Genomic DNA, 12,636 nt, shown 5'->3' on the forward strand with positions numbered 1-12,636 from the left:
GTAACAGTCTCCCATCAATATTTACAGTCCTCCGTAACAGTCTCTCCAGTCTCAATATTTACAGTCCTCCGTAACAGTCTCCCATCAATATTTACAGTCCTCCGTAACAGTCTCCCATCAATAACAGTCCTCGTAACAGTCCCATCAATATTTACAGTCCTCCGTAACAGTCTCCCATCAATATTTACAGTCCTCCGTAACAGTCTCCCATCAATATTTACAGTCCTCCGTAACAGTCTCCCATCAATATTTACAGTCCTCCGTAACAGTCTCCCATCAATATTTACAGTCCTCCGTAACAGTCTCCCATCAATATTTACAGTCCTCCAGTAACAGTCTCCCATCAATATTTACAGTCCTCCGTAACAGTCTCCCATCAATATTTACAGTCCTCCGTAACAGTCTCCCATCAATATTTACAGTCCTCCGTAACAGTCTCCCATCAATATTTACAGTCCTCCGTAACAGTCTCCCATCAATATTTACAGTCCTCCGTAACAGTCTCCCATCAATATTTACAGTCCTCCGTAACAGTCTCCCATCAATATTTACAGTCCTCCGTAACAGTCTCCCATCAATATTTACAGTCCTCCGTAACAGTCTCCCATCAATATTTACAGTCCTCCGTAACAGTCTCCCATCAATATTTTAAATGAATTCAGTGGCACTAATATATCTAGATGAAGTATGGATTGTAGACTATTCCATGCCTCTGGTGCATAAGAAGAGAAGGCAGTCTTGCCTAATACCTTGAATGTCCTGGGGACTTTAAGTAGCAACCACCTAGCAGACCAGGTATGGTAACTGCTGGTGGTGCAGGAGACCAGACTACAGAGGGAAAGAGGGAGTTTACCCAAAAGGGCTTTGTAGACAAACACGTACAAATGTATCTTTCTGCACATATAAAGTGAGGGCCAACCTACCATTTGGTACAAGTTGCAATGGTGGGTGAGTGACTTGGTAATAAAGTGCAAGGATGCATGATAAACAAAGTCCAGTCTCTGTAAGACAGAGGAGGCTGCATGATAAACAGAGTCCGGTCTCTGTAAGACAGAGGAGACTGCATGATAAACAGAGTCCGGTCTCTGTAAGACAGAGGAGACTGCATGATAAACAGAGTCCAGTCTCTGTAAGACAGAGGAGGCTGCATGATAAACAGAGTCCAGTCTCTGTAAGACAGAGGAGGCTGCATGATAAACAGAGTCCAGTCTCTGTAAGACAGAGGAGACTGCATGATAAACAGAGTCCAGTCTCTGTAAGACAGAGGAGGCTGCATGATAAACAGAGTCCAGTCTCTGTAAGACAGAGGAGGCTGCATGATAAACAGAGTCCAGTCTCTGTAAGACAGAGGAGGCTGCATGATAAACAGAGTCCAGTCTCTGTAAGACAGAGGAGACTGCATGATAAACAGAGTCCAGTCTCTGTAAGACAGAGGAGACTGCATGATAAACAGAGCCCAGTCTCTGTAAGACAGAGGAGGCTGCATGATAAACAGAGTCCGGTCTCTGTAAGACAGAGGAGGCTGCATGATAAACAGAGTCCGGTCTCTGTAAGACAGAGGAGGCTGCATGATAAACAGAGTCCAGTCTCTGTAAGACAGAGGAGGCTGCATGATAAACAGAGTCCGGTCTCTGTAAGACAGAGGAGGCTGCATGATAAACAGAGTCCAGTCTCTGTAAGACAGAGGAGGCTGCATGATAAACAGAGTCCAGTCTCTGTAAGACAGAGGAGGCTGCATGATAAACAGAGTCCAGTCTCTGTAAGACAGAGGAGGCTGCATGATAAACAGAGTCCAGTCTCTGTAAGACAGAGGAGACTGCATGATAAACAGAGTCCAGTCTCTGTAAGACAGAGGAGGCTGCATGATAAACAGAGTCCAGTCTCTGTAAGACAGAGGAGGCTGCATGATAAACAGAGTCCAGTCTCTGTAAGACAGAGGAGGCTGCATGATAAACAGAGTCCAGTCTCTGTAAGACAGAGGAGGCTGCATGATAAACAGAGTCCAGTCTCTGTAAGACAGAGGAGGCTGCATGATAAACAGAGTCCAGTCTCTGTAAGACAGAGGAGGCTGCATGATAAACAGAGTCCAGTCTCTGTAAGACAGAGGAGGCTGCATGATAAACAGAGTCCAGTCTCTGTCAGACAGAGGAGGCTGCATGATAAACAGAGTCCAGTCTCTGTAAGACAGAGGAGGCTGCATGATAAACAGAGTCCAGTCTCTGTAAGACAGAGGAGGCTGCATGATAAACAGAGGAGGCTGCATGATAAACAGAGTCCAGTCTCTGTCAGACAGAGGAGGCTGCATGATAAACAGAGTCCAGTCTCTGTAAGACAGAGGAGACTGTATGATAAACAGAGTCCAGTCTCTGTCAGACAGAGGAGGCTGCATGATAAACAGAGTCCAGTCTCTGTAAGACAGAGGAGGCTGCATGATAAACAGAGTCCAGTCTCTGTAAGACAGAGGAGGCTGCCAGAGTCCAGTCTCTGTAAGACAGAGGAGGCTGCATGATAAACAGAGTCCAGTCTCTGTAAGACAGAGGAGGCTGCATGATAAACAGAGTCCAGTCTCTGTAAGACAGAGGAGGCTGCATGATAAAGTCCGGTCTCTGTAAGACAGAGGAGGCTGCATGTCCAGTCTCTGTAAGACAGAGGAGGCTGCATGATAAACAGAGTCCAGTCTCTGTAAGACAGAGGAGGCTGCATGATAAACAGAGTCCAGTCTCTGTAAGACAGAGGAGGCTGCATGATAAACAGAGTCCAGTCTCTGTAAGACAGAGGAGGCTGCATGATAAACAGAGTCCAGTCTCTGTAAGACAGAGGAGGCTGCATGATTAACAGAGTCCAGTCTCTGTAAGACAGAGGAGGCTGCATGATAAACAGAGTCCAGTCTCTGTAAGACAGAGGAGGCTGCATGATTAAACAGAGTCCAGTCTCTGTAAGACAGAGGAGGCTGCATGATAAACAGAGTCCAGTCTCTGTAAGACAGAGGAGGCTGCATGATAAACAGAGTCCAGTCTCTGTAAGACAGAGGAGGCTGCATGATAAACAGAGTCCAGTCTCTGTAAGACAGAGGAGGCTGCATGATAAACAGAGTCCAGTCTCTGTAAGACAGAGGAGGCTGCATGATAAACAGAGTCCAGTCTCTGTAAGACAGAGGAGGCTGCATGATAAACAGAGTCCAGTCTCTGTAAGACAGAGGAGGCTGCATGATAAACAGAGTCCAGTCTCTGTAAGACAGAGGAGGCTGCATGATAAACAGAGTCCAGTCTCTGTAAGACAGAGGAGGCTGCATGATAAACAGAGTCCAGTCTCTGTAAGACAGATGGAGTCCACTGCATGATTAACAGAGTCCAGTCTCTGTAAGACAGAGAGGCTGCATGATTAACAGAGTCCAGTCTCTGTAAGACAGAGGAGGCTGCATGATAAACAGAGTCCAGTCTCTGTAAGACAGAGGAGGCTGCATGATAAACAGAGTCCAGTCTCTGTAAGACAGAGGAGGCTGCATGAGTCTTAACAGAGGAGAGTCCAGTCTCTGTAAGACAGAGGAGGCTGCATGATAAACAGAGTCCAGTCTCTGTAAGACAGAGGAGGCTGCATGATAAACAGAGTCCAGTCTCTGTAAGACAGAGGAGGCTGTATGATAAACAGAGTCCAGTCTCTGTAAGACAGAGGAGACTGCATGATAAACAGAGTCCAGTCTCTGTAAGACAGAGGAGGCTGCATGATAAACAGAGTCCAGTCTCTGTAAGACAGAGGAGACTGCATGATAAACAGAGTCCAGTCTCTGTAAGACAGAGGAGGCTGCATGATAAACAGAGTCCAGTCTCTGTAAGACAGAGGAGGCTGCATGAGAGTCCGGTCTCTGTAAGACAGAGGAGGCTGCATGATAAACAGAGTCCGGTCTCTGTAAGACAGAGGAGGCTGCATGATAAACAGAGTCCGGTCTCTGTAAGACAGAGGAGGCTGCATGATAAACAGAGTCCAGTCTCTGTAAGACAGAGGAGGCTGCATGATAAACAGAGTCCGGTCTCTGTAAGACAGAGGAGGCTGCATGATAAACAGAGTCCAGTCTCTGTAAGACAGAGGAGGCTGCATGATAAACAGAGTCCAGTCTCTGTAAGACAGAGGAGGTTAAATGATAAACAGAGTCCAGTCTCTGTAAGACAGAGGAGACTGCATGATAAACAGAGTCCAGTCTCTGTAAGACAGAGGAGGCTGCATGATAAACAGAGTCCAGTCTCTGTAAGACAGAGGAGGCTGCATGATTAACAGAGTCCAGTCTCTGTAAGACAGAGGAGGCTGCATGATAAACAGAGTCCAGTCTCTGTAAGACAGAGGAGGCTGCATGATAAACAGAGTCCAGTCTCTGTAAGACAGAGGAGGCTGCATGATAAACAGAGTCCAGTCTCTGTAAGACAGAGGAGGCTGCATGATAAACAGAGTCCAGTCTCTGTAAGACAGAGGAGGCTGCATGATAAACAGAGTCCAGTCTCTGTAAGACAGAGGAGGCTGCATGATAAACAGAGTCCAGTCTCTGTAAGACAGAGGAGGCTGCATGATTAACAGAGTCCAGTCTCTGTAAGACAGAGGAGGCTGCATGATAAACAGAGTCCAGTCTCTGTAAGACAGAGGAGGCTGCATGATAAACAGAGTCCAGTCTCTGTAAGACAGAGGAGACTGCATGATAAACAGAGTCCAGTCTCTGTAAGACAGAGGAGGCTGCATGATAAACAGAGTCCAGTCTCTGTAAGACAGAGGAGACTGCATGATAAACAGAGTCCAGTCTCTGTAAGACAGAGGAGGCTGCATGATAAACAGAGTCCAGTCTCTGTAAGACAGAGGAGGCTGCATGATAAACAGAGTCCAGTCTCTGTAAGACAGAGGAGGCTGCATGATAAACAGAGTCCAGTGTAAGACAGAGGAGGCTGCATGATAAACAGAGTCCAGTCTCTGTAAGACAGAGGAGGCTGCATGATAAACAGAGTCCAGTCTCTGTAAGACAGAGGAGGCTGCATGATAAACAGAGTCCGGTCTCTGTAAGACAGAGGAGGCTGCATGATAAACAGAGTCCAGTCTCTGTAAGACAGAGGAGGCTGCATGATAAACAGAGTCCGGTCTCTGTAAGACAGAGGAGGCTGCATGATAAACAGAGTCCGGTCTCTGTAAGACAGAGGAGGCTGCATGATAAACAGAGTCCAGTCTCTGTAAGACAGAGGAGGCTGCATGATAAACAGAGTCCAGTCTCTGTAAGACAGAGGAGGTTAAATGATAAACAGAGTCCAGTCTCTGTAAGACAGAGGAGACTGCATGATAAACAGAGTCCAGTCTCTATAAGACAGAGGAGGCTGCATGATTAACAGAGTCCAGTCTCTGTAAGACAGAGGAGGCTGCATGATAAACAGAGTCCAGTCTCTGTAAGACAGAGGAGGCTGCATGATAAACAGAGTCCAGTCTCTGTAAGACAGAGGAGGCTGCATGATAAACAGAGTCCAGTCTCTGTAAGACAGAGGAGGCTGCATGATAAACAGAGTCCAGTCTCTGTAAGACAGAGGAGGCTGCATGATAAACAGAGTCCAGTCTCTGTAAGACAGAGAGCTGCATGATAAACAGAGTCCAGTCTCTGTAAGACAGAGGAGGCTGCATGATAAACAGAGTCCAGTCTCTGTAAGACAGAGGAGGCTGCATGATAAACAGAGTCCAGTCTCTGTAAGACAGAGGAGGCTGCATGATAAACAGAGTCCAGTCTCTGTAAGACAGAGGAGGCTGCATGATAAACAGAGTCCAGTCTCTGTAAGACAGAGGAGGCTGCATGATAAACAGAGTCCAGTCTCTAAGACAGAGGAGGCTGCATGATAAACAGAGTCCAGTCTCTGAGAGGCTGCATGATAAACAGAGTCCAGTCTCTGTAAGACAGAGGAGGCTGCATGATAAACAGAGTCCAGTCTCTCTGATAAGACAGACAGAGGAGGCTGCATGATAAACAGAGTCCAGTCTCTGTAAGACAGAGGAGGCTGCATGATAAACAGAGTCCAGTCTCTGTAAGACAGAGGAGGCTGCATGATAAACAGAGTCCAGTCTCTGTAAGACAGAGGAGGCTGCATGATAAACAGAGTCCAGTCTCTGTAAGACAGAGGAGGCTGCATGATAAACAGAGTCCAGTCTCTGTAAGACAGAGGAGCTGCATGATAAACAGAGTCCAGTCTCTGTAAGACAGAGGAGGCTGCATGATAAACAGAGTCCAGTCTCTGTAAGACAGAGGAGGCTGCATGATAAACAGAGTCCAGTCTCTGTAAGACAGAGGAGGCTGCATGATAAACAGAGTCCAGTCTCTGTAAGACAGAGGAGGCTGCATGATAAACAGAGTCCAGTCTCTGTAAGACAGAGGAGGCTGCATGATAAACAGAGTCCAGTCTCTGTAAGACAGAGGAGGCTGCATGATAAACAGAGTCCAGTCTCTGTAAGACAGAGGAGGCTGCATGATAAACAGAGTCCAGTCTCTGTAAGACAGAGGAGGCTGCATGATAAACAGAGTCCAGTCTCTGTAAGACAGAGGAGGCTGCATGATAAACAGAGTCCAGTCTCTGTAAGACAGAGGAGGCTGCATGATAAACAGAGTCCAGTCTCTGTAAGACAGAGGAGGCTGCATGATAAACAGAGTCCAGTCTCTGTAAGACAGAGGAGGCTGCATGATGTCCATAAACAGAGGAGATGATAAACCAGTCTCTGTAAGACAGAGGAGGCTGCATGATAAACAGAGTCCAGTCTCTGTAAGACAGAGGAGGCTGCATGATTAACAGAGTCCAGTCTCTGTAAGACAGAGGAGGCTGCATGATAAACAGAGTCCAGTCTCTGTAAGACAGAGGAGGCTGCATGATAAACAGAGTCCAGTCTCTGTAAGACAGAGGAGGCTGCATGATTAACAGAGTCCAGTCTCTGTAAGACAGAGGAGGCTGCATGATAAACAGAGTCCAGTCTCTGTAAGACAGAGGAGGCTGCATGATAAACAGAGTCCAGTCTCTGTAAGACAGAGGAGGCTGCCTGATAAACAGAGTCCAGTCTCTGTAAGACAGAGGGGGCTGCATGATAAACAGAGTCCAGTCTCTGTAAGACAGAGGAGGCTGCATGATAAACAGAGTCCAGTCTCTGTAAGACAGAGGAGGCTGCATGATAAACAGAGACCAGTCTCTGTAAGACAGAGGAGACTGCATGATAAACAGAGTCCAGTCTCTGTAAGACAGAGGAGACTGCATGATAAACAGAGTCCAGTCTCTGTAAGACAGAGGAGGTTACATTCATATACACGTCACCATAATCAATAACAGAGACAAAAGTGGCCTGAACAAGCTTCTTTCTAGCCAGAAGCGGGAAGCAAGCCTTGTTACGAAAATAAAAACCCAATTTCAATTTGTGGTTCTCTGTAGCTCAATCACTACAGCATGGCGCTTGCACTGGTAGGGTTGTCGGTTGGATTCCTGGGTCCACACATACGTTAATGTATTCAGCATGACTGCTATTCTCTTTAGATTAAAGCATCTGTTCAATGGCAAATGTTATGTTTGATTGTTATATATTTGTGAGACTAATGTTACTGTGTTGGCTAATAAGCTAATTGGTGATCATCAAAATGTCTGTCTCTGCCCCCCTCTCTTTCTCTTCCTACCCCCCACTCTCTCTTTATCTCCAGGCTCTACAGAGGAGCGTCTGCGAGCAGAGCTGTTGTTAGAGCGTTGTCAGAGCGAGGCCCAGGCTACAGCCTTCGAGCAGGAGAGACAGACGTGGCAGACAGAGAAGGAGAAAGTCATCTGCTACCAGAGAGAGCTGCAGGCCAGCTACCTGGATATGTACCACCACAACCAACTACTGGAGAGAGAATTATACCAGCTCAGAGGAGGAGGAGGAATGCTGGAGAGGGAACTGCGAGATGTGAGGGGAGGAAGAGGAGGAGAAGGAGGAGGAGAGATGGGAGATTACAGTAACGAGTCACTGGAGAGGGAAGTGCAGGAGGTTAGGAGAGGAAGAGGAGGAGGAGGAGAGAGAGAAAGAGGAGAGGAAGACAGTAAACCTCCCACTGGTCTTCCCTGGATAGAGAGGATAGAGTCGTCTGAGATTTGACTGAGTGGACACTAGAAGGGGGGGAATTCCAAACCAATCACTCGCCCCCTCTTCCTATCTCCTTGATGAAGACTCAGGCTTCTTACAGACTTGAAAAGACAGTGGAGATCCCAATTCCAAAACAACTCTGCACTCCTACACTCCTTGACCTGTATGAACTAGACTGAATAGTGTGCATGTATAATCAGCATTACAATGATACACCCTCTCTGGTACTGTTTATTGTAGGTTCCACTTCCTGTTTCAATTCTGCAATCAATGATAACTTCCTGTTTCAGTCCACAAATCAATGACAGCGTATTAGAGTCGAGAACACTGTACATTCGATCAAGCACGACCCTGACCAAACCTCACTTTAGAGGGCTGCTTGTATGTACAAATGATAATGATAATAATAATAATAATAGCCTATTTGTAAATGTTACTTAATCTAATTTAGTTCTGTGTGTATGTAATCAACCAGTGTGTTCCTCACAGCCGTTCTGTGGGCTCGTTGAAGTTCAGACACTGACTGGGGTAAAGTAAGGGTAGGCTGTGTCTCAAATAGTACCCTGTATAGTACACTACTTTTGACCAGGGTTCTGTAGTAGTAGTGCACTATATATGGAATAGGGTGTCGTTTCAGATGCACCCTAGGACATTGTTCAAAAGGATCTAAAGGGATTTAGGTTTTGTCCCGGTGAGGTGTGGTAAGGTGTGGTGTGGTGAGGTGTGGTGAGGTGAGGTGTGGTGAGGTGAGGTGTGGTGAGGTGTGGTGTGGTGAGGTGTGGTGTGGTGTGGTGAGGTGAGGTGTGGTGAGGTGAGGTGTGGTGTGGTGTGGTGTGGTGAGGTAGGTGGTGAGGTGTGGTGAGGTGAGGTGTGGTGTGGTGAGGTGTGGTGAGAGGTGGTGTGGTGAGGTGAGGTGTGGTGTGGTGAGGTCTGGTGAGTTGTGGTGAGGTGAGAGGAGGTGAGGTCTGGTGAGGTGAGGTGTGGTGAGGTGAGGTGTGGTGAGGTCTGGTGAGGTGTTGTGTGGTGAGGTCTGGTGAGGTCTGGTGAGGTGAGGTGAGGTCTGGTGAGGTGTGGTGAGGTGAGGTCTGGTGAGGTGAGGTGTGGTGTGGTGAGGTGTGGTGTGGTGAGGTGTGGTGAGGTGAGGTGTGGTGAGGTGTGGTGTGGTGAGGTGGTGAGGTGTGGTGAGGTGTGGTGAGGTGAGGTGAGGTGTGGTGAGGTGAGGTGTGGTGTGGTGAGGTGTGGTGAGGTCTGGTGAGGTGAGGTGAGGTGAGGTCTGGTGAGGTGAGGTGTGGTGAGGTGAGGTCTGGTGAGGTGTGGTGAGGTGAGGTGAGGTGAGGTGTGGTGAGGTGAGGTGAGGTGAGGTGTGGTGAGGTGAGGTGAGGTGTGGTGAGGTGAGGTGAGGTCTGGTGAGGTGAGGTGAGGTGAGGTGAGGTGTGGTGAGGTGAGGTGTGGTGAGGTGAGGTCTGGTGAGGTGAGGTGAGGTGAGGTGTGGTGAGACATTAAAAGTTGTCTTCATACAGGGAGCGTCCAGGGAGTAGAAAGCTGTACCACTGATTTAAGTAGGGTTACTAGACCATCACACGCCAATACATGGATGCTATTACTCTGCCATTAACAAGGCTATTTTAGTTATGAGGATGACAAGTTCCTTTTGGGGGTAAAATGACCCTTTCAGAAAACTGTAATACTGTAACAATACTGTATTGAGAATGTTTTATAGAATTTATAGTTATTTTCATGTGAATCTATTTTCTCTCCCCAAATTACTATTTTGTAATCTGTATATAGTTGTCATTTGGATATACTAATGCTGCAGAAGCATGTACTGTTTGAGTAAAGGACACTTTGAATGAATAGCCAAAATACAGCCTAATATTAAAGCTCTGGCTATTATTCTGCATCCCATTGGACTAATTACTGATCATTCACTTGTACCTGTCGTTGCTGTCGGAGGAAACCCTCCTCTCCTAAACAGAAACGTTTCATTAAATGGACATATTTTCCCATTAACAAACATACAATTACAAAACTTGAGAAGCTGTTTTGAATACATTTTCTTGGTCCTAGAGTCATTCAAATATTCAGAGACGACATTGAGGGAAGTTACTGCTTTCAATACAGTCCTAAGTTTGGACACATCTACTCATTTAAGGGCTTTTCTTTATTTTTTACTATTTTCTGTGTTGTAGAATAATAGTGAAGACATCAAAACTATGAAATAGCACATATGGAATCATGTATTAACCAACAAAGTGTTAAACAAATCAAAATATATTTTAGATTCTTCAAATAGCCACCCTTTGCCTTGATGACAGCTTTGCACACTTTTGGCATTCTCTCAACCAGCTTTACCTGGAATGCTTTTCCAACAGTGTTGAAGGAGTTTCCACATATGCTGATCACTTGTTCGCTGCGTTTCCTTCACTCTGCGGTCCAACTCTTCCCAAACCATCTCAATTGGGTTGAGGTCGGGTGATTTGGAGGCCAGGTCATCTGATGCAGCATTCCATCACTCTCCTTCTTGGTAAAATAGCCCTTACACAGCCTGGAGGTGTGTTGAGTCATTGTCCTGTTGAAAAACAAATGACAATCCCACTAAGCGCAAACCAGATGGGATGGCGTATCGCTGCATAATGCTGTGGTAGCCATGCTGGTTAAGTGTGCCTTGAATTCTAAATAAATCACTGACAGTGTCACCAGCAAAGCACCCCCACACCATCACACCTCCTCCTCCATGCTTCACAGTGGGAACAACACATACAGACACACCTTGTGTCTCACAGAAAAAAAATCTCAAATTTGGACTCATCAGACCAAAGCACAGAATTCCACCAGTCTAATGTGCATTGGCCGTGTTTCTTGGCCCAAACAAGTCTCTTCTTCTTATTGGTGTCCTTTAGTAGTGGTTTCTTTGCAGCAATTTGACCATGAAGGCCTGATTCACGCAGTCTCCTCTGAACAGTTGATGTTGAGATATGTCTGTTAATTGAACTCTGTGAAGCATTTATTTGGGCTGCAATCTGAGTTTTTTAACTCATGAACTGATCCTCTGCAGCAAAGGTAACTCTGGTCTTCTTTCCCTGTGGCGTTACCAATAAGAGCTAGTTTCATCATAGTGCTTGATGTTTTTTGCGACTGAACTTGAAACTTTTAAATTACTTGACATTTTCCGGATTGACTGACCTTCATGTCTTAAAGTAATGGACTGTCGTTCCTCCTTTGCTTATTTGAGCTCTTCTTGCCATAATAAGGACTTGGTCTTTTACCAGATAGGCCTGTCTTCTGTGTACCACCCCTACCTTGTCACAACACAACTGATTGGCTCAAACACATTAACAATAAAATAAAATCCACAAATGAACTTTTAACAAGGCACACCTGTAAATTGAAATGCATTCCAGGTGACTTCCTCTTGAAGCTGGTTGAGAGAATGCCAAGAGTGTGCAAAGCTGTCATTAAGGTGGCTACTTTGAAGAATCTCAAATATATTTTGATTTGTTTCACACTTTTTTGGTTACAACATGATTCCATATATGTTATTTCATAGTGTTGATGTCTTCATTATTATTCTTCCTTCTGGTCTTCTAGACAGGGTTCCTCTTTCCAAGGGCTGTGTTCCTTTGCCCATCTTAAACTTTTATTTTTATTGGCCAGTCTGAGATTTGGCTTTTTCTTTGCAACTCCACCTAGAAGTCCAGCATCCCGGAGTCGCCACTCCACTGTTGACGTTGAGACTGGTGTTTTGCGGGTACTATTTAATGAAGCTGCCAGTTGGGGATTTGTACGGCATCTATTTCTCAAACTAGACACTCAAATGTACTTGTCCTTTTGCCCAGTTGTGCACCGCGGCCTCCCACTCCTCTTTCTATTCTGGTTAGAGCCCGTTTGCTCTGTTCTGTGTAGGGAGTAGGACACAGCGTTGTACCAGATCTTCAGTGTCTTGGCAATTTATTGCATGGAATAGCCTGCATTTATCAGAATAAGAATAGGCTGACGGGTTTCAGAAGAAAGTGCTTTGTTTCTGGCCATTTTGAGCCTGTAATCGAACCCACAAATGCTGATGCTCCAGATACTCAACTAGTCTAAAGAAGGACAGTTTTATTTATTTACAGTTTTCAACACAATTGCAAAAAGGTTTTCTAATTATCAATTTGCCTTTTAAAATGATAAACTTGGATTAGCTAACACAACATGCCATTGGAACACAGGAGTGATGGTTTCTGATAATGGTCCTCTGCACGCCTATGTAGATAGTCCATAAAAAATCTGACAATAGTCATTTACAACATTAACAATTCATATACTGTATTTCTGATCAATTTGATGTTATTTTACTGGACAAAAAATGTGATTTTCTTTCAAAAACAAGGAAATGTCTAAGTGACCCCAAACCTTTGAACAGTAGTGTATATATGTTGCTTCTGAATTTATATAATAAACATTTATCAAGTGGTGGGCAATTTTCTTTACGTTAGAAATACCAACAAAATCACAGCCTATAGCTACAACTTGTAGTAACCCACTGGTATGCTATAC

General features: G+C 45.5%; 1 protein-coding gene and 1 long non-coding RNA gene across 3 annotated transcripts in view; both read left to right on the plus strand.

Moving 5' to 3' along the window:
• The window catches only part of n4bp3 (NEDD4 binding protein 3), a 106,313-nt gene extending 97,472 nt beyond the window's left edge, over window positions 1–8,841 (plus strand). For both annotated transcript variants that reach the window (XM_052487856.1, XM_052487857.1), the window contains exon 10: window positions 7,685–8,841. In XM_052487856.1, coding sequence (XP_052343816.1) covers window positions 7,685–8,112 — 428 coding nt within the window. In that variant the 3' untranslated portion in view covers window positions 8,113–8,841. The remainder of the gene's footprint in view (window positions 1–7,684) is intronic.
• A 173-nt stretch (window positions 8,842–9,014) lies between these two features.
• On the plus strand, window positions 9,015–12,552 carry LOC127913937 (uncharacterized). Its single transcript, XR_008087336.1, has 2 exons — window positions 9,015–9,163; window positions 9,582–12,552. It is a non-coding gene; the product is annotated as an uncharacterized LOC127913937 (long non-coding RNA).
• The last annotated feature ends 84 nt before the right edge of the window (window positions 12,553–12,636 follow it).

This window comes from Oncorhynchus keta, chromosome 30 (genome assembly GCF_023373465.1).
Source record: "Oncorhynchus keta strain PuntledgeMale-10-30-2019 chromosome 30, Oket_V2, whole genome shotgun sequence".
In the NCBI taxonomy this organism is placed as follows: Eukaryota; Metazoa; Chordata; class Actinopteri; order Salmoniformes; family Salmonidae; genus Oncorhynchus; species Oncorhynchus keta.